The sequence below is a fragment of the Oryza brachyantha genome, chromosome 6, assembly GCF_000231095.2.
Source record: "Oryza brachyantha chromosome 6, ObraRS2, whole genome shotgun sequence".
Lineage (NCBI taxonomy): Eukaryota > Viridiplantae > Streptophyta > Magnoliopsida > Poales > Poaceae > Oryza > Oryza brachyantha.
Genome location: NC_023168.2, coordinates 12,485,692 through 12,510,344, shown reverse-complemented (window position 1 = coordinate 12,510,344; position 24,653 = coordinate 12,485,692). Strand labels below are relative to the sequence as shown.

At 39.3% G+C, this 24,653-nt stretch overlaps 2 protein-coding genes across 2 annotated transcripts; both read left to right on the top strand.

The window, feature by feature from the left end:
- Nucleotides 1-4,810: 4,810 nt before the first annotated feature.
- LOC102710027 (probable xyloglucan endotransglucosylase/hydrolase protein 26) lies at nt 4,811-7,214 on the top strand. The gene is made up of 4 exons (XM_006655990.3): nt 4,811-4,988; nt 6,026-6,126; nt 6,211-6,404; nt 6,494-7,214. The coding sequence occupies exons 1-4, from the start codon at nt 4,811-4,813 to the stop codon at nt 6,933-6,935; spliced, it is 915 nt and encodes a 304-aa protein (XP_006656053.2). The 3' UTR covers nt 6,936-7,214.
- Nucleotides 7,215-22,231: 15,017 nt separating this feature from the next.
- Nucleotides 22,232-23,596, top strand: LOC102710309 (probable aquaporin TIP2-2). The gene is made up of 3 exons (XM_006655991.3): nt 22,232-22,509; nt 22,611-22,858; nt 22,983-23,596. Exons 1-3 carry the CDS (start codon nt 22,380-22,382, stop codon nt 23,349-23,351), a joined length of 747 nt encoding a protein of 248 aa, XP_006656054.1. The 5' UTR covers nt 22,232-22,379; the 3' UTR covers nt 23,352-23,596.
- Nucleotides 23,597-24,653: the final 1,057 nt, after the last annotated feature.

Genomic DNA, 24,653 nt, shown 5'->3' with positions numbered 1-24,653 from the left:
ATATATTTGCATCAATATTATGACCCAAATGCCCCTGGTTGAGCACACTACAATAGGTGAGTTTGCTCCCAATTTTTCTAGAATAGAGAATTAAATGAAATTATTTGATTTAAATCTGCAAACCAGTTATCCCTATGGGATACTTTAGAACATGTTTACAGCCTAATAATTTTAAATATGAGAGTTTGATTTAAAATTTAGAACTAGTTATGACTATGAGACACTTTAGAACATGTTTTGAAATAATCAATACAATATTGAGGGGGAACAAAATCAGCAGCTACGCTATGGAATCACTAAAATTAGCAATGGAAGAATTTTAATAGTTCATATGGAGTAAAAATTTGCATCTCACTCACTAATATGGATAGTTCATCCAACAAGGTTACAACATGATGCAAAAAAGAATCAGTGAGTACAGCATGAGATCATTAAGAAAACCAGTGATAGCATTTAAATAGTTCACATGGAGCTATCAGTGTTGGAGCCGGCGTCACAGTGGAGGGTGGACGGTGAGGGCCGTGCTGAGGCTGGGGCGACTTGGGGAAGAAGCAACAGCGGCGGGGACGAATCCGCGGCGTCGAGGCCGAGCCCGCGCCGGCGGTGGCGGGGACAAATCCGCGGCGGCGGGGCTGAGCCCGTGCCGGCGGCGGCGTCGAGATCTGGTTCCCTCGGTCGCGCGAGATCTGGCGGCGGCGCGATGGGCAGGAGGCGGCGGTGGCGTGCTTCGGTGGCCGGGGCAGCGGATGGATTCGCCGGCGCCAGTCTTGGGTGGAGAGAGCCGGCGTCGACCTTGGCTGCAGGCGACGGGGACTGAGAGTGGATGGATTGAGAGTGCTGTGACCTGTGGAGTAGTAGCTAGGGAGGGCCGGGGTTGTTTGGTCTGTATTTTAACAATAATATGTATAATATGTTTATTTCATACTAAATATAGACACAGAATCTATTTTAGAGGTAACTCTCAGTTTGACAGTGGCATTCCAGCGAATGCAAATTCTATAATGGTATATGGGCGAATGCACATATTGAAGATGGCATAATAATTAAGAGAATATCTAACTTTAGCTTTATATATGTCCTAAATGGCAGATTGACCAGCTTTAGATCTAGGATAATTAGGATTAGGATCCTAGGTAGGATTATTATTTTCATCCTAGTAATATCATATCGTAGTACCAGGATCAAACTTATGGATTTTCTATTATTAAATTCAGTTTAATATTGGTCTCCAATGTCATATCATCTATTCATCCCGAGGAGCCCAGTGGAGCTCCATGCTTATGGGTTAACTTATGCTTCGCTTTAAAGCCATTGGTTGTATCAACCATGTTAGCTTCCAACTAATGGTTTTTATTTTATTTAAAGTGATTTTCTTAGTTGTGCTTAGTGTCAACTTAAGTTAATTTGGATTGGGACACTATATTCATTCTCATTCAATTAAGCCAGGACTTTGTCTTACAATGGTAGTAGTTGTGTTTAGAAGATTTTACTAAACAACAAAAACATGACTAATGGTGGAATATGGGTGCAATGGTTTTTCCAAGTGGTACTCATGGTAATTAAGCACTAGTTTACAGGAAACCCTCGGGAGACATATCCGTACTTACCGTAAGCCAGCATAGGCAATGACTGGACTTGACATATAGCTTATTCCTCTCCTAGGCACCCATGTGGGGATGGAAGTGAAGGAGTTGGGTCGGTCTAGGTTTGGATTGATCTTCTATGGGATCTACCATGGCATAAGGGGTAGTCTTACCAACTAGGGTTAGGGTGTGACAAATACAACCTCAATGTAGTGTGGATGCTTAGACGTGGGTTATTTGAAGGTCTTGTCATAGCCTCTTCGCGGGATATCACGATGACATGCTGACGTGTTGGTACGTACGTGGGGTTGTGTCTTGTAGGTAAGCTGTATATCTCTGATCTGAGTAAAATTGTTTAAACAATCGTGCATGTGGTGATGGGCTATCAATCGAGATTCGCTATAATTAGTTTTACTGTTTTAAATATGATAAAACTTGCTAACGTAGTTGAGCTATTATTGTGTGATTTAGCATGGTATTAGTGGGGCACTGGTATCGTCGGTTTAACATAGTATTAGTGTTGGGTTTGGTGCAATGTGATTAGGGTTGACAACGGGTGGGTTGGGGCCGGGTTGGGCCAGAAAGGCCTTGACCCCGACCGGGGTCCCCGTTAGGGAAGGAGAGGCTCCCAGCTGGTGAGCGGGTTCGCATGCATCAGCCTACGGTGACGGGCGGCGAGACAGTGCTAGCGGACGATGGCGGGGAAGAGAGGACTATAGGAGGTGCGGACTGGAGAGGGAAGGGGGCGGCGGTGGCTGGGAGCCGAGGGGTGGGTGGGAGAGGAGAGAGAAGAGAGGGTGGGGAAAGAAAATAGAGTTAGGTTATATATATGGTATAAGTTTATTGGGCCTATTTGTATTTCGGGGCCACGCGAGGATCCCGCGGTGTTTTTTTTTCGTCGTTCCCCGGCCCCACGAGTGTGGGGCCCCGGTGGATCCCTGGCCCCATCGGGGAATCAACCATCTGTAGATATGATTTAGCACTAAATAATGGTTGGTTTAGTATTGTTATTTAATTAGTATTGAACTGTTATTTTTGCTTTTGCTAAAGTAAATGTTTTTAACTATTGTTTTGTGCAAAAGTGACCCTTAGTTCTTTTTTCTTTGTACACTATATGTATCTATTTTTTATTTGTATTTGTTGGTGGCTTGTTGAGTACGGAGGTTGTACTCATCCTTTCTTTTCCTCCCTTTTCTCGCAAGCTAAAGCTGTGTCCGACAAGAAGCCGTTTGAAGATTATCTGAGTTGTTATGCTCCACTGTTGTCTGTGGGTACTTATGTGTTGTTTCTTTGAAAATGTTACATTAGTTTTTCTATATATACTATATTATTTAGACTCTGTTTATTTTATTTGTTTATTTAATATGATAGAGTTTGTACTAAATTATCATAGTGTGTACTTTGGCTAATACTGGATCGAGATTTAATTTACACTATATTGTTTAGACTTTGTTTATTTTATTTTTTATTTAATATGATGGATTTGTACTAAATTGTCATACTGTGTACTTTGGTTAATACTGAATCGAGATTTAATGCATACTATTGTAATGAAATTGGTGTAAATTTCTGAACGTGATGGCCCTAGAGGCAGTCATAGAGATGATTGTGTCATACACTATGTTTACATATTTATCATGTATTGTTCTTTGAGATATATAACTTATTATTTATTAATGAATATGCTAATACTGAATCGAGATTCAATGCATACTATTGTAATGAAATTGGTGTAAATTTCTGAACGTGATGGCCCTAGAGACAGTCATAGAGATGATTGTGTCATACACTATGTTTACATATTTATCATGTATTGTTCTTTGAGATATATAACTTATTATTTATTAATAAATGTGTGATTCGTTTATAAGACTTTTTTTTGTAAGTTACTATTTTTACAATGGTTCCCTAATTAAATATCACATATGAAACAAATGTGATTAGATAATTAGCACATATATTGATCGATGATCATATCTCATAGATTATGGTATGCAGATAACAAATAGATCATGTGGACATATGTTGGAGAATATGATGCTGTAGAGATCCAACGTGAAACACTGTGAGAGCTATATGTGATGTGTCATCAATGTTCTTATTGAGTATTTATGTATAATACTTAGACTTGAGATTATTAGGGTTCTTAACATGTGTAGTGGATTGCTTAGGGCCTACTAAATACTACATCTAGATAGTTATAAAAGTAGTGTTCGGACATACCATGAAAGATGTGTTATGTGTATAATCAAGATAAAATTTGCCTCTCCATTAGAGAGATATCTTTGGCCCTTAGTATTATAGATTGTGGAAGTCTATGGACATGCCAAAGAGGATTGAGGAGTCAATCATAAGTTAATAATCTATTACATGATCGAGTGAATAATTGAACTATTAAACGGATGACACATATCTAGCCCTGAAATTAATCAATATCATGAGACAAAGAGATTAATACAAATACACACTATATGTTTAGCGAATATGATCTTTACGTTTACTTAGTAGGTTAATACATTATGCTATGGATTCCCACCTTTATTGGATCGAAGTAGGTCTGATCAGAAAACTTTCCCATCTGTTTTAATCAGATCTCACATTGCATATGGCTCATGGCTGCAACTGCAAAGCTCCCGTCCTGGGTTCCAATTCTCCATACATGGATGCCCGTTGACCACCTGTTAAAGTAGCTGTCAATCACACAGCAGTAGCAGTAGTCGTAGACCATGCTGCAATATATTCCCTGATTCTGTCTGTCCAAGAAAGAGAAGGAAGAAAAAAAAAACAAGAAACAAAACCGTGTTCATATCGTTCATGCCAAGCACTAACCCTGCCAAGATAGTAGACGACTAACGCAATCAAACAATGCCATCATTGAAACCGTCAAGCTGGCAAAATCTCTGCAGGGTGACCATCCAGATGCTCAAATCAAAAACATTATTCTGTCTCAGGACTACATGCCTACCAAAAACTCGCCAGTTCAACCTGAAATTATGAAGTATAGTATAGGTCTCAACTGGCTGCATATATATAAATTCCTCTGCGAATTCTTGAAAGTCCAATCCATCCAAACACAAGGAAGAAGAAGAAGAAGAAGAAGAAGAAGAAGAAGAAGAAGAAGAAGAAGAAGAAGAAGAAGAAGAAGAAAGAAGCTAGCTATTGAATATAGCCTGCAGCTAGCGAGGAACGTCTCGTTTCAGGCCGGGGGAGATCAATCGGCGAAGACGATGGCGAAGGCTGTCGTCACCGCCGCCGTCGTCGCCGTCGCCGTGGCGGCGGTGCTGGAGCTCGGGCTCGTCGGAGCAAACTTCCAGGACCAGTGTGACATCACGTGGGAGCCGCAGAACGCCAAGATGACGGAGGGAGGAAACCATCTCACGCTCTCCCTTGTCAGCAACTCCTCTGGTATATATTTATCTTCTGATCAATTTACAATGTCTGATTGTTATTTCGTTCTTTCTCTGGATGAAGATAAAGATTTTTCTAACTTATGTGAAATCTATTTCATGATATAAATGTTAAAATGTTACAAAGTTGAAAATCTATTTTAGAAATATAAGATAATAAATTTCTATAGAAACATTTTACAAAACAATGTAATGTTTGATAGTTCGGAAAACGCGTGTGCAAAAGCTAAGAAAAAATCTACGCAGAAATTTTTTTATGTCAGTGAACCTCCTTTGACAGCCATGGTATTGCTTTTGTTCAGTTCATTAGGCATAATTCATTGCATACATATTGTTTTCCAAAAGTGCATGCCAGTCATTTTTATAAAGTTTTTTTAAGGTGCATGCTAGTCATGTTTATAATGTGCACTAGAATATAAAGTTGATTTTGTAGTTCACTAGAATGTTTGTGCGGTTCCAATTTTCTTTGTTTTAGCCTTGGTTTGATTAGCGGGTAGCCATGTTTCAGCCCAAACGGCCGGACTAGTGAGTTAATTGGATAAAGAAATGGCCCAGTTAGAACAAACCGTCCAATTAGACCAATTGATGAGCAGCAAACGAAAATGGTAAAATGGGGATGCGTGTCAGCGCGTGTACTCTTGTTCGACAGATATAGGTCGCTATGATCCGTTAATCTATCTGTACGTATATGATTGCTTTGTAAAGTTTACTGTAGTGTTTTACATATAACTTCTCCTAAATTACGAACAAAATTCTGAATCTCTGACCATATCACCGATGGCATGAACAAAATGCATTCTGATCATCACATCCGTGTTTGTGCGACAGCTAGCTCGATCACGATCACACTAGCTAAAGAATAAGAGAACAGAACCATTTCATGTAATTAATAAAATCAGAAACGGTACAATAACTAAAATGAGGCATATATATATATATATATATATATATATATATATATATATTAATCTACGGAGTAATAATCTAATCGATCGATCGGACGTGCGTGACATGCTGTGTGGGCACGCAATGCAGGTTGTATGCTCCGGACCAAGAAGCAGTTCATCTACGGCAGCGTGTCCACCCGCATCCAGCTGGTGAAGGGCAACTCGGCCGGCACCGTCACCACCTACTACGTACGTCACATCAAACTGTATCTAATTGGATTATCATATCTGATCGATGCATGTATGTATGAAAAATGGATGGATGGATGGCAGACGTCGTCGATCGGCGAGAAGCACGACGAGATCGACTTCGAGTTCCTGGGCAACGAGACCGGGAAGCCCTACACCCTGCACACCAACGTCTTCGCGGACGGCGTCGGCAGCCGCGAGATGCAGTTCAGGCCATGGTTCGACCCCACCGACGGCTTCCACAACTACACCATCTTCTGGAACCCCTGCATGATCGTGTACGTGTAAACATGAATGATTCTTAAGTTTAATTTGCATGGTGTATGGGTGTTCGTTTTGAATACATACATGTCTGTATATTGTGCAGGTGGTTCGTGGACAGCATCCCGATCAGGGTGTTCCGCAACCACTCGGAGGCCGGCGTGGCGTTCCCGACGCAGCGGCCGATGTACGCCTTCTCCAGCATCTGGGCGGCGGAGGACTGGGCCACGCAGGGCGGCCGCGTCAAGACGGACTGGACCAAGGCCCCCTTCGTCGCCGAGTACCGCGACATCGCCCTCAGCGTCTGCGAATGCTCCGGCTCCGGCTCCGCCGCCGGCGCCGGCGCCGACGCCGCGTCGCCGACGTGCGCGCGGGGATGCGCGACGCCCGACCACTGGTACGCGGCGCCGGAGCTGTGCCAGCTGAGCGAGAAGCAGCTGCGGCAGATGAAGGCGGTGCAGCTGGGCTACACCATCTACGACTACTGCGCCGACGCCCGGGCCAAGGGCCGCCCCGTGCCGCCGGAGTGCGCCTTGAAGCAGTACTGATCGATCGGTTTCTTCCTGCGAGCTACCTGTCGTCGTGTTTGATGAGTTGCTTCTTGGAAAGCCATCCATCTCTCTCTCTCTCTTCTTCTTCTTTTGGCTGCTCGTGTTATTTGCTTCATTGATTTGATCATGTATACATTTTGTTGTTATATACACAACTCGCCAAGGGATATCTGCCTTTGCATGGTTTTTCAATATGTATTAATACAGCATCTATGTATGTATATCTACACTATATACGTATATAAGCACCATTTACGATTTAAATTTACAAATATGAACTAGACGCGTATGGGACCTTATTTAAGGTCTCTGTTAGGGCTTATCAATTCGGTTCATAGGACTGCAAAATGTTGCAATCATATGAGTTGTAAAAGTAAGCTGATGATGAGTTGTCGTCGTATTCGAGTTGATGATGAGTTGCTTCATGGAAAGTCATCCATCTATCTCTCTTCTTCTTTTGGCTGCTCGTGTTATTCGCTTCATTGATTTGATCGTGTGTACATTTCTTTTGTTGTTTCTCTGGTGGGGTATACACAGTTAATTCCGTGGTTTAATTTGTATTCACGAAGGAATACCTGCCTTTGCACGTTGTACAATACGTATTGATTCGAAATCTATGTATGTCTACACTATAGACGTATATAAGAACCATTTACTATTTAAATTTACAATATGAACATAGGAACTGTATGTGTACGGGGCTTACGGCATCTCCAAAAGAGAGGCAAAAATCAAATCCTATATCGAGAGTAGTCCCAAAATAATTTCCACCTAAATCTTTCCTAACTCCAACAATCCTCCAATTAATTGTTACTGATTGGAGTGATTGGGAACAGTAAAAAGAGTAAGGCCATTCCCAACCCAATGACTAGGATGGTGTCCATCACATTAATTAAGTTACCATCTAGGATAAAAGATGATGTGACAAGTGAATAAATGAGGAAAGAGAATGAAACCATGTCTTGCATGAGACATGGTTTCTATATAATATTTAAGATACCATGTGAGATAAGTAGTATTAAATTGAAGTATGGAATAGTGGTGTTTACATTGGAAGAGTAGTGTCTAGTACTAGTTTCTTGATGACATGGAGTTTATAGAAACTACATCTAGTGTTATGGGTTGGGAATACCCTAACTCTAGCTTATTTTTTGGTTTAGAAATTGCTATGCATACGACTTAACTATCCCACTTACGTATAACCCAAATGATCAACGGCTGCAATGTCACTCATTTGATCATTTTTACCTAATCAGTGGTTCAGTGTTTCAGTCGTACGCAGATAGTACAATTAGGTCGTACGTATAGTGGGGTTGTTTTGGTTAGTATTAGGAGCCAGAGGTAAAAATTGAGAGCAGGTATTAGGCACGGTTTAAGATTGATTTTACACTAATTTGAGAAAATTGTTTTGGGGGCAGATATTAGATATTGTTGGAGATGCTCGTATTCAAGGGCTCTATTGGTGTTTTTTTCTAACAAACATGGAGTCACCTAGAACTTTATGGTGTTATCGAGTTGTCAACAAAGTGAAAAACTCGAGCTAGATGAAGGTGATTTCAAGATCAACAATTCAATGTATGGTAGCCGAACTGATTTTAAAAATCAAAATCAGCCTCTAGGCTAATTTAGATCGATATGAAGGTAAGCATTCATCTTGTCGATGGCAATTGGTCCAAATAATCATACTGCTACCATAAAGGCGGATGATTTACCGTGTAAATCAACAAAGATCTATAAATTAGGTTACTAGAGAAAAGATAAAGCAGAAGACATGTCTAAAATGTGAGCCGACAGTCGATGCGGCAGTCATGCAGCGCACCGCCACTTCCCGGGCTGCTAACCCTAGATCTAGCCACCCTAGGGCCGACGGATCCATGTGCGGCTTGTGACGTCCCGTCACCACCCGTGGTGTGGCGTTGAGCTCCATGGTGAGGGGATGAAGAGGAGAGGATAAAGGGTGAGGGGATGAAGAGGAGAGGAGAGTGGCAGCCGAGGGAGGGTTATAGTGGGGATATAGGGTTTTTGGTGAGCACAACTATATACTATGGTGATGCGATTAGATCCGACTAACGGCTGGAAATAGTTGTGCTATTAGCTAGGGCCAAAAGGGCCATATTTCTTTCCTTTCCTGCTTAACGTTTTTCTTTTTTTGTTTTGTTGCACTATTGTGAAGTAATATAGAAAAATAATTATCTCATATCCACCAATACATTTTTTATATATAATGGACTACGCATAAGTTGTCTCCTAGAAGTTTCACGAATTTTGGAATAGATTTACTATTTTCTATATGTTAAATGATTTCTACAACGTTATCAAAATTAATTCAAAATTAAACTACGTGTGCATCAAATATGATACAAAAAATACAAAAAAATATATTAAGGCCCATACGTCTCATTCTAACCCATGTACTGCAAATAGATGAGAAGTTAAATTGTCTTCTGGGCACAATTCAAACTTTTATCTCCAAATTACCACCTAATAGTTACAATAATATCTAAATTTTGTCAGAAAATTTTACAAATTTACATGACTTTTGGTCCATAAGCCTATCATAAAAAAACTTACGTGGTTCTAATAAAATGATACCATACATTATTCACAAATGGATACGTCTGTGAAATAATTTCCTAGAACTCAACCCAATCTTTGAGATTTGAATACTTCGTAATATATTTGGACTCATATGCACCTCAAATTTGGACACAATATTATGTTTAACATAATAATAGAGAATATGAACTTATATTAGCAATTGTTATGCTAAAAATATGTTTTCTATCATCCACTTAACCTAGAGAAAACAAGCCATATGAAAATGGTCTAAGGAATAGTAATTAACATACACCCAAATACAATTAAATGAAAGATCATGATTTTAGAAAAAATAGAAAAAGAACCATTAGATTTGGAGTTATTATGAGCGAGAAATACCAACTAGAAATTTTAATTATATGTTAAAAAGAGAAAGATGAATGATGTGTATTCTTTGTGGGATGAAGGTGCGCCTGCTCATCAGCCAAGCCCACCCCTAAAGGAGGAGGTGAACCGGCTGGGCCAAAAGGGAGGAAAGAGAGAAGATGGGCCAAAGGGAAGAAACAAAATTTTAGCCCATAGAAGAAGAAATAAGAAAAAATGAGAGGGGGAGAAGGTGGGCTACCAGGCCGGGCAGTCCTAAAAGTGAACGGGAGAGAATGAATTTGAGCCAAATATGGCCAACGGAGAAGAGGAGGGTTTATTTTAATTTTTTAGCAAAGTACTTGATATATTATTAAAATTGTTCATATTACTATAAATTTTCAAGTAAATATTATTTACATAATGTATGATATGGAGAATTTAAGAAAAAAAATCCTCCTAGCCACTTTCGGATTTAGTTCCATGTCTTTTAGGGTTTAATAATTTTCTTTTGCTTTTTTAATAAAATTATATTATTCTAATTAAAACATGATTTATGAAGGGATGGATTTATTAGGACGTGATAGTTAATTTTAGAATTTTTTTAGCAAACACTAAAAATGGGTTATTGTTGTAAAATTTAACCCTATAATTTGAATATTAAAGTAAAAGTTATTTAGCCTTTCTAAGGCATGGATAATTTAAGAAAACACCCTTTAAACTGCATTTGAATTTTCTTGCATCACTTTTGGGGATTGGAGATTTTCTTTTGATTTTTTAAATCACAATTTTATAAGTAGGGTGATATATTGTGGATGTGACCTTGGATTAGGGATCAACTTAACCTGGTTTTAGTGGGTTTAGTGGGACCCACTCTAGTATGTGGGGGCCAAGCTTGCTGGTAGGTACAACAAAATACTTCTGCTTTTCATTTTCAACGTATCATGAAATGAATTGTTATAAACTTATGACATTCGTTGGTTAGTTTGTAGTGACAAAATAACATTCATCATGTCATTGAGCAAGTTTATGACGATTTATAGTTGGTCTTAGCGACAAACATCTTTTTTTTTGTCAGAGTTAACCCGCCCCACTATGAACGTTATAAATCATGATCGCATAATAACAAATAGCTCAAATGTCATGAGAAATTCGTCACTGAAGACTATATTTTTTTTTTAGCGATCACATATGCTTCCCCCAAATCCCACGATAGCAGGAGATCAGTTAGGAGTTTAGAAAATTCACAATCATAACTATAACGAAATTTGTCAAGAGTGTGGTTTTTTGAGAAATTAATACATTAATTGCTGTGGTTGACTATCAAAGTATCTATGATTATTTTCAACATTTTCGACCACAGACATATGGTTTACCACTATTCTAAAAATGTATTACTACCTCCACTTTTATGACTATATCAACGTTGACTATTTACTATTTCCACTATTTTACTGCTTTAACTTTATTCATCAATAAACTAGTGGTGGAAATGAGCAGATCGGCTCACAAGAACATCAGCTCTGCTTGCTTAGGAAAATGAGCTGAAACATGAGATCGGCTCAGCATGGCTCAGAATCTTTCCAATTGAAGCACCTCTATTGATATAATTTGTACGCAATCACAAAATGAAGAACAAAGCATCCAAATACAAAACTAGAGTAAGTTTATACTTCGTACCTTCGATTCATTACCATTCATATAATAGATCATATTTAACAACTAGGCCAAGTTCTTCTCTCGCTCCTATCAACTCAGATTCTCTTATTTTTTTGCGCGCATGCTTTCCGAAATGCAAAATAGCATGTCTTTTGTGAAAATTTTCTATAGGAAATTTGCTTTAAAAAATTATATTAATCTATTTTTTTATTTTTTATAACTAATAATAATCATTAATTAATCATTTATTAATATATTACTATGTTTTTTGTTTTTCGTACCAGATAAGTAAACTACAACTGAAGGCGGCCTAACAATTTCATTTGACAATAAGAAAATGTACATAAGTACATGACAACTTGGGTTCACGAGCCTGCTTAGGGTCAGCTAGCTTGTTTTTTTTTTTTGAAAAAAAAATGGGCTGTGAAGGAGGCTTGGGTTCACGATTCGTTTGGCTATCGAGCTGATACGACAATATCTCGTAGATGCCGTTATGATGCAAATAGCTCCGCCACCATCAATCCATCGACATGCTGGAGATCAGCCCTCGATCGAAAAGCGATTCATTTCTTTGTAACACTTTTACATCACGATCTTGTGTAGCAACAATATTCTCCTGGACACACAGTGCAACATTGACATCAAGTTTTGGATTCGGTCCCAGGTACGTACTACAAGTATGACGGCCACCACGGTTTGAGGACAGGATGTCACTGGGAAAAGAGAAGCTGTTATATCTGTGCAGGAGTAAAATGTATTGCTGGAGATTTGGAATTGATGTCACCATCCAATTGTTCAGATTCCAATGCATCTTAGGCCCCGTTCGGCGAATGGGGCGTAAGTTAAACTTACGCCGCATACGGAAAACGAAATAATATATTAGTATATGATTAATTAATTATTAGAAATATATAAAATAGATTAATATGATTTTTTAAAACAACTTTCTTATATAAAATTTTTATAAAAAATACACTGTTTAACAGTTCGGGAAGCGTGCGCGCAGAAAACGAGGAGAGCCTAGTTAACTTAAGGGTATGGCCGAACGCGGCCTTAGTAAGATCAGTAAGGTGACGTTCGGCGCACGGTATGTTAACTGACGCAAAAAACAGGGTAATAGATTAGTGCATGATTAATTACGTATTAACTATAAAAATTTAAAAATAGATTAATTTAAATTTTAAAGTAACTTTTTTATAATTTTTTTATAAAAAATACACAGTTTAGCAGTTTGGGATACATGCACGTGGAGGAATCTGGGTTATTTGTTCCGAAGAGCGAACATGGCCTAAGATATCTTGCAACGCTGCTAGCAAATTCATATTTAAATTTAATACTACTCATATCTCTTATGTCTTAGGTGTTTTGTGCTAACCATGTTACATGCATATAAGGCATGGTGTCCTTTTTTTAATTATTTTCTTACTTGTTTCATTTTCTCTTATCGTATATAAAAACTCATTTAATTTTACGATACTATCTTAGTCGTTAAATTAGGGATGCCATCAGTGCTTTAAGCGAGGCAATTGAGTCGTGTATGTCGTGCATGCATCTAGCAAATTAAATACGGCCTTGCTGGTTCCATAATTAATACTATTGTTTTTAGTCAGAATTCTCGCCAGTGCATGCTTTCACCGATCCCCACGCTGCGTGCGGCACACCGATTTTCAGCTGCTACTTGGCTGCATTTGCATGGAGCTAAACTAATCAACCACAGGAAAGTTTAATTATCTGATAAAGAGTAGTCTAGCTAGGTAGGCAGGACAACAGCCGGTTTTTTAGACTTTGCTTATGCTTATAAGCCAAAATTTGAATTTTTAATATTAAATTCAGAGTTGATCTTCAGATAGTTCCATTATGATTTATTTTTCAACTTTAATTTTTAGATTTCTATGAACACGTATATAAATTTTATTTATAAATTATTTTCTATTTATTGTTATTCGGTTTGTCTTTTTTATCATAGAAACTAAAAAGAAGACACCAAGACAAGACAAGATGCACACACATGCAGGCCAGGATCGGATGATTGCAAAACCAGAGAGAGAGAGAGAGAGGATAAGTTGGGAGCATGTGGCTGCCATGCAAATGTCGCCGGATCCAAGAGTCCCCGTGAACGCCGGGTCGCATGCAAATTAACCCCGTGCGCCCTGCTCTCACCTCTCACACACTCTCTCTCTAGACCTCTATCGAATTTGTCACTTAAAACTTTTGGATCTCGCTTAAACTTTTAGGTGCATCATGGATGCATCTTTTCAGATAATGGTGTGAATCATGCATGCATGTCACCCTTTTGACCTCCGCTCTAGCGTTTTAGAGCTTAAATCTTGATTAAATATTACAAGTGTTGCTGTGATTGATTGAGCTAGCTACGATTGATAAGGAGTAGAAAGACGAACGAGACTCAAACATAATTTACACGTAATACATAGATGATATTCATGGTTTAATAAGATATGACTGAAAGTTAAATCATGACGAAAAAAACCCCTCTAAAATTAAATTCTAGCTTTTGTTAATCAATGTATTTTGTTGACTAAAGGTTTCTCCGTATTTTGATAGATAACATCATTGATATTTTAATATATATTTTATCATTCGTCTTATTGAGAATACTTACGTAGTTATCATTGATTTTATTATAATTAGATTTATTCAGATGAATAGTCAACGTGTCCTAAAATACCAATATCATTATCTATTAAAGTAAGGTTAATTAGATCCATGCTATTATAAAGTTGCATGTTTTGAAATATTCCATTACTATTCAACTAATTTTAAAGATAACATTATGGTTTTAGAACTACTTAAGATACGCCACTATAAATAATTTCTGGACCAAATTGCCCTTTGCACCTATAAAGAGTGTAGTGACCAACAGAGAGGCAATATGGTCTAATTTTTTGATAAAAGTGGACTGAAAGGGTATGAAATGATATATTTCGAATAGTTCTAAAATTATAATGATATTATTACACTTAGTCAAATAGTAATGATATATTTTAAAACTGACAAATTTATAATGACATGAATCTAATTAACTCATTAAAATACGTGGAGAGTATATATGATAACTAGTTTAAGCGGGTAAAATCGATATCCTCCTTATCAGTTTAAGCTCATCCATAGACTGAAAACACCATGTACCAAGTTACCAATCTGAATCCGCTGGATCCTCCCGATCAGCTTTCCACATGCAGCTGAAGCTCAATCAACGATCTCCATCTCGACCTCTCTGGAGTTCTCTGCAAGAACCTTCGAGCTTGAGCTGCTGAGCGAAAGCATATCTCCCTCACCCCAAGAGCATATCCTCCAATCATTTTCTGCCTCTCCTGCATCAGCTGACAAAAAATCATTTCTGACACTAGTAGTAGTTGCTATTAGCTTGTGTTTATTTGCGTTATTTTTGTTGTATACGTACTGATGATGGCAGGAGCTGTACTCGTGCATAAAAAGAATTATAGTTCACGACCGGGTGCGAGAGATGGCCGTGATGTACGTGGATGTGTGTGGCTACTTTCAGTTGTTTATATCTCTGTATGATCAGCAGATTAGCGGGGTCTTCTTCTCCAATAGTTATTGGAGTCAGTGGTGGAGCCGGTGACGCTGGTAAGCTTAAGTGACAAACAACTCTAGTTGGTTATGGATTTCTTTTGTAATGGTGTTTTCTCATGGGCTATCTGTGTAGCTAGCACGGTTAAAATTCACCCCTAGGTAGCACACTAGCCAGCCAAGGTGTTAATATCGGATCGAATCGACGATTTAACTATAAGGACGACGTTTCGCTGATGTAACATTCTTCTAAGAGCAAGTTCAAAAGTATAGCTAACAGCTGGCTACAAATTATTTATAGCCAATTTAATAGTCAATTCATACAATAGTCATATACTACACAGCTAATATCCGGTTCCACCTATCATACACATGTATGTCTTTGAATTCATCATGTAGCTGACTATAAATCTGTAGCCCGCTACTCTTCTCTCTTCTCTCTTTTTACCTTAAAGTATGCTTATAGCTAGCTTACAGGCTGCTATTATACCTGCTCTGATTGGTGGGTAGGGATGAAAACGGATCGAATATGGTTGGAAACAAGCTCTATCATATTTGTTTTCATTTTTTTTTGAATCGAAATCGGAATCAGAAACTCGGATATGAAAACAGAATCGAATATTATCGGATACAAATGCAGAGTGAATACGGATCGAAACGAATACGGTGACGAATATTAATCGGAACATAAAAACCTCTTAAACTAAGCTTCACGTATCGTTAAAGAAATATAACTTGTTATTTTTTAATATAAGTATATAACTTATCAATATTTTTAAATATAAGTAATTACTAATACCATAAAAAGAAAAATCGGTTGCGATTGTATGGTTGTGGACGTCTAGACTACTTGAAACCAGTTAATCAGAATCAGCTAAGGTTAACACTAGTTTGGCTGTTGAGATGGACTTATTTAGGTCGAGCTGATTTGATTGAATGGATAATGCATAGGTCCGGATATCCGGAAAAAAATCCGGATACTATCTGACGGATATCACCCGTACCGTATTCGTTTCCATATCCGAAAAAAATATCCGAATCCAATTCCGAATCCGAAAATTTTCGGAACTATCCGACCGAAGCTATCCGAATCCGAAAAACGATCCGGTCGGAAGGAAATTATCCGAATCACTTTCAACCCTATTGGTGGGTGATATATGGGTCTGATGTACGGAGAGTAAAGTCACCGAATCTTAACTCTAACCATAATAAGACTAGATGTGCATGCGACCTTTCAACTGGTTAAACTTAACTGTTTTTGCATTGAATCTGTAGCTTAAACAGGACCAGAGCATACTCTGCTATGGTTTGGATGAATGACCCTACGCTGATCTGGTTCGAATGAATGGCTGGATGTGCATGTGACCATACAGGGATAGCCAGTTAAACCGGACGGTTTTGCATTTTACCGGGTCAAAGATCGAAATGGTTGGACCAGATGGAACAGGTTTTTATAAAAGAAAAACTGCTTCTAGAGCAAATTAGTTCTTGTTTTCAAAAGAATTACCAAATACTACTAATGAAAAAAAATCAATGTCCGTAAATCTTCCTGAAGAAACAAACAAGTCAATGCCAAAAACTCTGCCTTCTTAATACATTGGGAAAAGAGCAATTTTATATAAAATTTCGTACCTTTTGGTAACTTAGATACTAAAAGATATTAAACTGAGTAGCAACTAATGGTACCTACTTTGAGGATGAGAAAAAATCTCTTGAAAAAAGCTCACGGCATTCCCTCCTCACCCTGAGACATGTGAATTTTAGCATAACTTCTACATCTTCATAAATTACACTAAGTTCATTTTAGACTTATTCCATCCTTATCAGTACTAGTATATCTTTCAGATAATGTTATCCGTAGTGCACAGCGGATTATTGAATTGAATCCACATTAATTCATACAAGGCACAAAAAAACATTTTCCTCAAATTAAATACGCACTCCTGCCAAAGAAGAACAAACCATCCAGAACATATCAATATATACCCGATCCAATGCCATCCCTGTCATCAATTCATCAACATCAAGATGTTTATTTCCTCTCTTTAAAAGGACAATAATATCTCCCTGCAGATTTATTCACGGTCGAGTAGAGACACGCACAAAAAGATTTGTTTGAATCCATCAGCATATACAGCATATGCAGCTATCTAGCAAACTGGTGCCTGACTCCATTCATGCCCTTGCTAGGCTGTTTATGGACCATTAGCTAGCAATTCTAAGAAAAAAAATTCTTGGACCTGATTGATGGCCAGGCCTGGCTAATTACTACCTCCGTCCTGTAATAACTTTATTTTTTGTTTTTCCATGTCCAACATTTGACCATTCGTCTTATTTAAAAAAATTATAAAAAACTTAAAACACTATTCATGTTTCATCATCTAGTAAGAATAAAAATATTAATCATAAAAATATTTTAAATAAGACGAAGAGTCAAAACATTGTATCAAAAAACTAAAAAATAATCTTATTTCGAAACGGATGTAATAGTTTTATAGAGAAGAAAAAGATTCCATTCTATCCGCTGCTGCAGTTCTCTCACACATGTTGTTGTCTGCCATTGCCACGCAGGATCGTCGTCGTCGTGCTCATCTTGTTTGTCTCTTGCTCGTCATCTCGATCGGATCCCAAACACGTCTCTCTTGCTACAGAACACGTACTTGTTTGGAAGGACATTACTGTTCAATCGTTTTGTCTGTGTTTCAAACAAGGGCAGGAGCTCTGCCAATTCGTCCATCGGTTCATCGAGAGGACGCCTGCATTCCTAGCTCATTATTGCGCATCGATCTGCTGGTTGTTTCTCATTTATCATTTTGGGGGAAGAAATTCCCAGCCTCCTACTTTCTTTGTTTCATAATATAAAATGTTTAACTTTTTTTTAATGTTTGACTATTTGTCTTATTTAAAAAGTTATGAAAATATTATTTATTTTTGTTGTGACTTACTTTATTATCAGAAAACTTTAAATACGACTTGTCATTTTCTATATTTGTACTAAATTTTTGAATAAGATGAATGATCAAATATTATAATTAAAAAAGTGAAACATCTTATAGTATGAAACGGAGGTAGTATTTTATTAAGCAATAGGTTGAGGGGCTCTTGTTACCAATATGGCTATGTTTAGCTAGTAACTTTGTAATAAATAATTATATATTTTTTATTAAAACAAAGGCCAAGTTATCTATTATCGAAGATACTAATAACATAAATGCGTTTTAGTCCTTATCATATAATAGGATTATTAGTACATACACACTAGCGTTTGAGACAGATCATTTACCGTATTATTGCCACAAATTATCTTCTTAATTATGGTGATAAATTATATAATTTCATAAATAAAATTAACAGATACTCCTATGATATCATATTTTTAGAAGTATTGAACAAATAATTGTATTTTGGAAATTAGAGAGAATGTTTTTAATATATCATATTTTCAGAAGTATTGAGCAATAATCTGAGGGATAAGCTTAAAATAACGAATTGCAAGGTCATACAATCTACAAGGCTAAAAGCATATACGACGGTACTCCTTGGGGTTCAATAATTGCTGTCTTTTTTTATAAAGGTGGGTTCAAACTTTTAAAACTTAGACTATTAATAACTTTTAAAATATATAGTTTGAAATAATATATTTAGATATAATATTACGGTGAATGATAGATTCAGAAGATTATAGCATTATCTAAAACGATAAGAATTGTCACGTTGAAAGAGGGGCGCTTTTCTTAGGTAATCAATGAATGCTAGTAGCCTACGGTAATGTTTTAAACAGGGAATTCAGGCAATAATAGTCCAGATGCGTGGTAAGGTTCGTTGCTCTGACAGCCCTAGCTGCAGGCATAATGCTGGCTAGCCTTATGATAACCAATGCTCTCATAGCTACTACCTATAATTATAGCTATTTAGGAGGGAATTAGCTAGGGTGATCAGTGACCGTCATGTGTGTGTACGTACGGGTAAATCATATCTCTCGGATGCAGATCGATTTCATCATTTCTAACGCTCGGATCATGCACCCCTTTATCAATTGCTATGTTTGTTCTGATCCGTTGTTAATTACTTTCACGCATGTGTTTGTCGAAGAAAATTACGTTGAGCGTCGTCTTATCTGTCCATGGGAGGAATTATATCCAGTAGCGATTGGAATTATGCCATTGGGTGAAGTGTATGTGTGATGAACACAATGGACCCTGCCTCTTCTCCTGTGATATCATAGTTTCGTCTGATGCAATGCATATTCCCACGGAAACAGAAAAAAAGAAGAAATGGAGCTGATCGATCCTTCACGCAGCAAAACGAACGAAAAGTTTCGGCATTATTATTATCTCCTTGAAAAGTAGTAAGACAATAGTGAAACTTGAGTCGTTAACGCATTTGTGCCAGCTGCAAACTCTCGGACTCGGTGTGATTGTTTAGTTTTTTTCTATAAATGATATATTTATAAACGAAAAATAATTTATAAATAAAAATTATATATATATATATATATGTGTATTGTTAGAAATATAATAACCGAAACTACAAAATAAACTTCGGTGAAAAAATTTAAAATTAACTACAAATTCAAAATAAAAATTTAAATTTTAGCTTATAAATATAAGCGGAAGCAAACAGACGAGGATGACCAATCATTTCAAAAAGGTTTCTTCCTTTTAATAAGCTTTCAAGAAAACTTATATTGTTTGGGTCCAGAAGTGGGAAGCAGATAAGCTTTTCACAAAGTTATCGCCAACTAATGAGTGATTAAAGTAAAATTAATGAATTTTCAACATGTTAATGAGCATGGATGAAGCGAGCGAGAGGGACCGGTCCACGAGCGGATGAACGAATGAGTGATGATTGGCCATCTCGTAATGGGCGGCTCGACCGAGTGGAGTTGGATGACGAGATCGATCCAGACGCTTCCGCGAATATCGCACAGCTGGCGTGACCGCATTGGATAGCGACACCTCACCCCGCTTGCTTCTGCCCCCGCGCCACCTCACCCCGCTTGCTTCTCCCCCCATCCGGTTGCTGTTGTACTGACGAACGGGTCGGGCTCGGTGACTCCCCCCGGTTGTTCCATTATTGGCTCAAACCATCGTTTGAGTCAACTCGTACGTTTGTGACAGACCAAACTAAGAGACTCTCCGTTATAAAATAGGGTAAGTGTATGGATGGATTTTAATTTTTAAATTTATTCCGCTTTATTTTGTGGACCATTGAACTTCTAAATATGTTTCTATGTGTACAAACTCATCCTAGATATCATCACTTGTCTAGACAAGCATTACCTTGCTCCACACACCAATGTGGCGTGCAACAGTGGGTCCCGTGTAAGGGTAGGGCCCACATGTTAGTTTCTCTCTCACCTCTTACGCAACACTCTTTCTCCGATCTATCTCCAGCAACAGTTGACTGAAGCCTAAAGGAGGTCTCAACAACGTAACTAGTTCCCTAGCCAACACAAAGGAGGTGCCGAAGGGACCCATGGCAGCGACCTCCATAGGCTGTGGGGGAAACAACGCGAAGGAGGTATCATTCATGCTGGCTGCTGCCCGTGCTAGAGTTCGACTCCCCGGTACAACTAGCGAAGGCCAATGTTATATATAGGTCTAATACATTTTGTGAGATAGATACAATGATAAGTGTGAGCTTGCTAGCAAGTTGTCAGTGTCTTTTGGGCGATGACGGGTTGATGATGACAATCATGCCCTTGGTTGTGACAGTGAGGCCCATGAAGATCGAAATGGAGGCGCTAGTTCCAGCATCGATAGAGGCTTCGACGATGACAGTGTAGGCGGAGCTAGCTAACACGGGTGAAGATAAGGGAGATGGGCGCAACCAGTCTCATCTGTTGTCCCCTCTTTCACTAGGGTGGCTCGTTGAGCTTTGGCTCCTGGCAGCCACCTCCCCTCCTAGGTTAAGACTGGCTTGTGTGACCCCACATTCATAGACATGAGGACCTCATTGATGACTGGATCTAGACGCATAGATTCGCTGTCGACATCACCCCATGCCATCATGTTCCACATGTTTCTCAACCTATCAATATTCCCGTATCTGCCACAGGTCACTGCCTGATGCCGTCCTCATCCACCTAGATCTAAAATTGCAGGATGAAGAACTCCGCTTTAGCTTCCTGCCTAATAAGCCAGTGCGATCCCAACTGTCATTGTCATTGGTACACCAACCTTAAGAAGCACCATCACCATTAATTAAGCTCACCACACCACACAACCCTAGCCAACTCATGTCCTTGACCAAGCTCACCTTGTCTCTCTTGACGGCGTGAGGCGGGAGCTAGGGGACACCGAAGAATCACCCTCTAGGTAGCATCATCATCGCCAGCTATTGATGATGGGATAGAGTCAATGGATGCAGGCATATGGTGGTGGTGCCTGATGAGGAGAGAGAATGAGGTAGAATGGAGAAAAGTGTTTTTCTTTAAAAATAATCCATATGCCTAAACTGTGGCATTGTATTACCACGTAGGTGCCAACATGGCATGCCATGTCAGCACATAAAATGTGTTCGGGTCTATTCAGGCCACCTATGGCACTCGGGATAAGTTTGCAGACCTAAAAATGAATTCGAAAGTTTAGAGACCGACATGTTTATGCCACTACATACGCACACCGCGCATAGCTGCAAATACGCCCCCAACACACTTTTGAAGTTAAAATTAATTAAAGAAAACTCTCTAATCTGATAAAAAAATATTAAAAACATGCATGCATTTAGTGTTTCCTAGCCATAGTGCCAAAAGTTTTAGGGGGGGGGGATTTTTTTAATAAAGTACTTACTCCCTACATTTTATAGTATAAGAAGATTTTACTTTTTAACTATATTTAGATTTATTTATTAATATATATCTATATAAGCATCTACATAAATCTACTTAATATTGTAAGGTCTTGTATTGTGAAACGAAGTTATACTTGACGGCGATTTAAAAACAACATTGACAAAAATTAGGAAAAAAAAAGTATTTTTACATATGGCTTGAGACAAAAACAGTAAAAAAAAACCACTTTCACCCTAAAATCCCCAAGCTAACCCAAATGCTTTTTTCCAAAAAAAAAACATAAAACAACCGGGTCCAAGTTTAGAAACCCGAATCCATTCCATATTACATAAAATCGTTTTGTCCATATATATTTGTTTTAGACCGAAGCCCTGAATGACCGGGCTAGGCTAGCTGCCTATAAAGAAGACCGCTCACGGGTCCTCTGATCCGTATTCTTAGCGCCCACCACCGGCACTACCCCTCCTTCTCCCCGCCTCCTCAGTCTCAGCTCCGGCGATCGATCTCCGGCCGCCGTCCGGTCCGTCGCCACAATGTCGGGCAACATCGCCTTCGGCCGCTTCGATGACTCCTTCAGCGCGGCGTCCCTCAAGGCCTACGTCGCCGAGTTCATCTCCACCCTCGTCTTCGTCTTCGCCGGCGTCGGCTCCGCCATCGCCTACAGTGAGTATACACTAACGACCAGTCTATGAACCTGCAACAGTGAACCGTGGAAGGCTTTTTCTTTTTTTTTTTTCTCATTTGGGTTGGGTGTGAAACTGCAGCCAAGTTGACCGGCGGCGCGCCGCTTGACCCGGCCGGGCTGGTGGCCGTGGCGGTGTGCCACGGGTTCGGGCTGTTCGTGGCGGTGGCCATCGGCGCCAACATCTCCGGCGGGCACGTCAACCCGGCCGTCACCTTCGGCCTCGCGCTCGGCGGCCAGATCACCATCCTCACCGGCGTCTTCTACTGGGTCGCCCAGCTCCTCGGCGCCATCGTCGGCGCCGTCCTCGTCCAGTTCTGCACCGGCGTGGTACGTACTCGTCGTGTCGGCTACCGTACTCTCGCGACCGCGCGGCGCCTCCCTCCATGGATCGCCTGATCACTAACTCTCGTCGCCGTCGTTCTCTCTTTTTTGTCTCGTTTCTTGCGCGCAGGCGACCCCGACGCACGGGCTGTCCGGCGTGGGCGCGTTCGAGGGCGTCGTGATGGAGATCGTCGTCACCTTCGGGCTCGTCTACACCGTGTACGCCACCGCCGCCGACCCGAAGAAGGGGTCGCTCGGCACCATCGCCCCCATCGCCATCGGCTTCATCGTCGGCGCCAACATCCTCGTCGCCGGCCCGTTCTCCGGCGGCTCCATGAACCCGGCGCGCTCCTTCGGCCCCGCCGTGGCCAGCGGCAACTACACCAACATCTGGATCTACTGGGTCGGCCCGCTCGTCGGCGGCGGCCTCGCCGGGATCGTCTACCGGTACCTCTACATGTGCGGTGACCACGCCCCCGTCGCCACCAGCGACTTCTAAGGCCGCCATTGCCGCTAGCGACATGCATGCATAAGCACAAAAATGGTGGTTTGCCATGTTGTTAAAAAGCCTTTTGTTGCGAGGTTGTGACACTTGGATGAAGGATGATGATCCGTGTTTGTTTGATTTGTAATGGGGATGATGATCCATGTTTCATTGTGAGATTTGATTTGATTAGATCCATGTTGTTGGGTTTTTTTTTTCTTTGTAGCATCCAAAAATAAGATTGTGCATTCCCTCGCAAACAGAGAAATTGATTGTTCCTCGCCAAAAAAGTTATTTTTGTGTATGTGTATCGATATTGGAGTAGAATATAATTAACGAGCGCAGTATTTTTTTTTTCAAAGAAACGAAGCCGGTAACAATTTTATTCGCTACACACACTTTTCTCTCACCTTAAGAGATTCAGGTTCTGTCCCTACTCTTGGGACGAGCCGGGTCAAAAACTCAGGTGTGAAGATATCTTCTCAAAGAGTATCGAAAGTTTCTCGTATATAGAAGGTACTCCCTCCGTTTCATAGGGTAAAATATTCGACTTTTTTGGTTGTAACATTTGACCATTCATTTTATTAAAAAATTTAGTATAAGTATAAAAAAATGAAGTTCTTTAAGTCACAAGAAAAATAAATAATATTTATATAATTTTTTGAATAAGACGAATGGTCAAATATTACAAATAAAAATCAAATATCTTACGTTATGATATGAAATGAAAGGAGTACGTTTGCTTGTAAGATGTACCCGTTATTTGGCGTGATAATAATAGGCCGGATGATGTTTTTGGCCTCTAATGGTGGTTGGATTGTACGAAGGGGCAATGTTGGAAATATTCTGAAGACATACACAATTCGTTCTTTATTAAGCACTTGATGGACTACACATTTTCACTTCATGTATTCAACAAATCATTAATTCAACTGTTCATTGGTCTCTATTTTTTTTAACGAAGAGAAAATAAAATCCTCCCCATTTCCATTGATCAGAAATGATGTCTGCCAATAACAACAGGACCCCAACCACAGAAAATGAGTGCCGATCTCCAAATTGCTGGAATGTTACTTTACTTATGATATATATGATCCATGGCATATGGGAGTACTCCCAAGACTCAGAATTGAAGAACATACAAAGAAACAAAAATAAATAAAGCTAGGAGATTAGAAAAGGAAGCTATCAATCTGAGCTCAAACCTTCCTCGATGTCCTTAATACAAAATCTGCTGTCTTTCTTGCATTCTTCTTCCAACGGATTATACCAAAGAGGCAAAGAGACAATGAGATAACTGTTGCAATCCAAGAGAGT

Excerpts from the sequence above, each read along its gene's own strand:
- LOC102710027 (XM_006655990.3), top strand. The coding sequence starts at position 4,811 with ATGGCGAAGGCTGTCGTCACCGCCGCCGTCGTCGCCGTCGCCGTGGCG. Across the intron at positions 6,127-6,210 it reads GCACCGTCACCACCTACTAC|ACGTCGTCGATCGGCGAGAA; the intron begins GTACGTCACATC and ends GATGGATGGCAG. Across the intron at positions 6,405-6,493 it reads TGGAACCCCTGCATGATCGT|GTGGTTCGTGGACAGCATCC; the intron begins GTACGTGTAAAC and ends TATATTGTGCAG.
- LOC102710309 (XM_006655991.3), top strand. The coding sequence starts at position 22,380 with ATGTCGGGCAACATCGCCTTCGGCCGCTTCGATGACTCCTTCAGCGCG. Across the intron at positions 22,510-22,610 it reads CGGCTCCGCCATCGCCTACA|CCAAGTTGACCGGCGGCGCG; the intron begins GTGAGTATACAC and ends GTGAAACTGCAG. Across the intron at positions 22,859-22,982 it reads TCCAGTTCTGCACCGGCGTG|GCGACCCCGACGCACGGGCT; the intron begins GTACGTACTCGT and ends TCTTGCGCGCAG.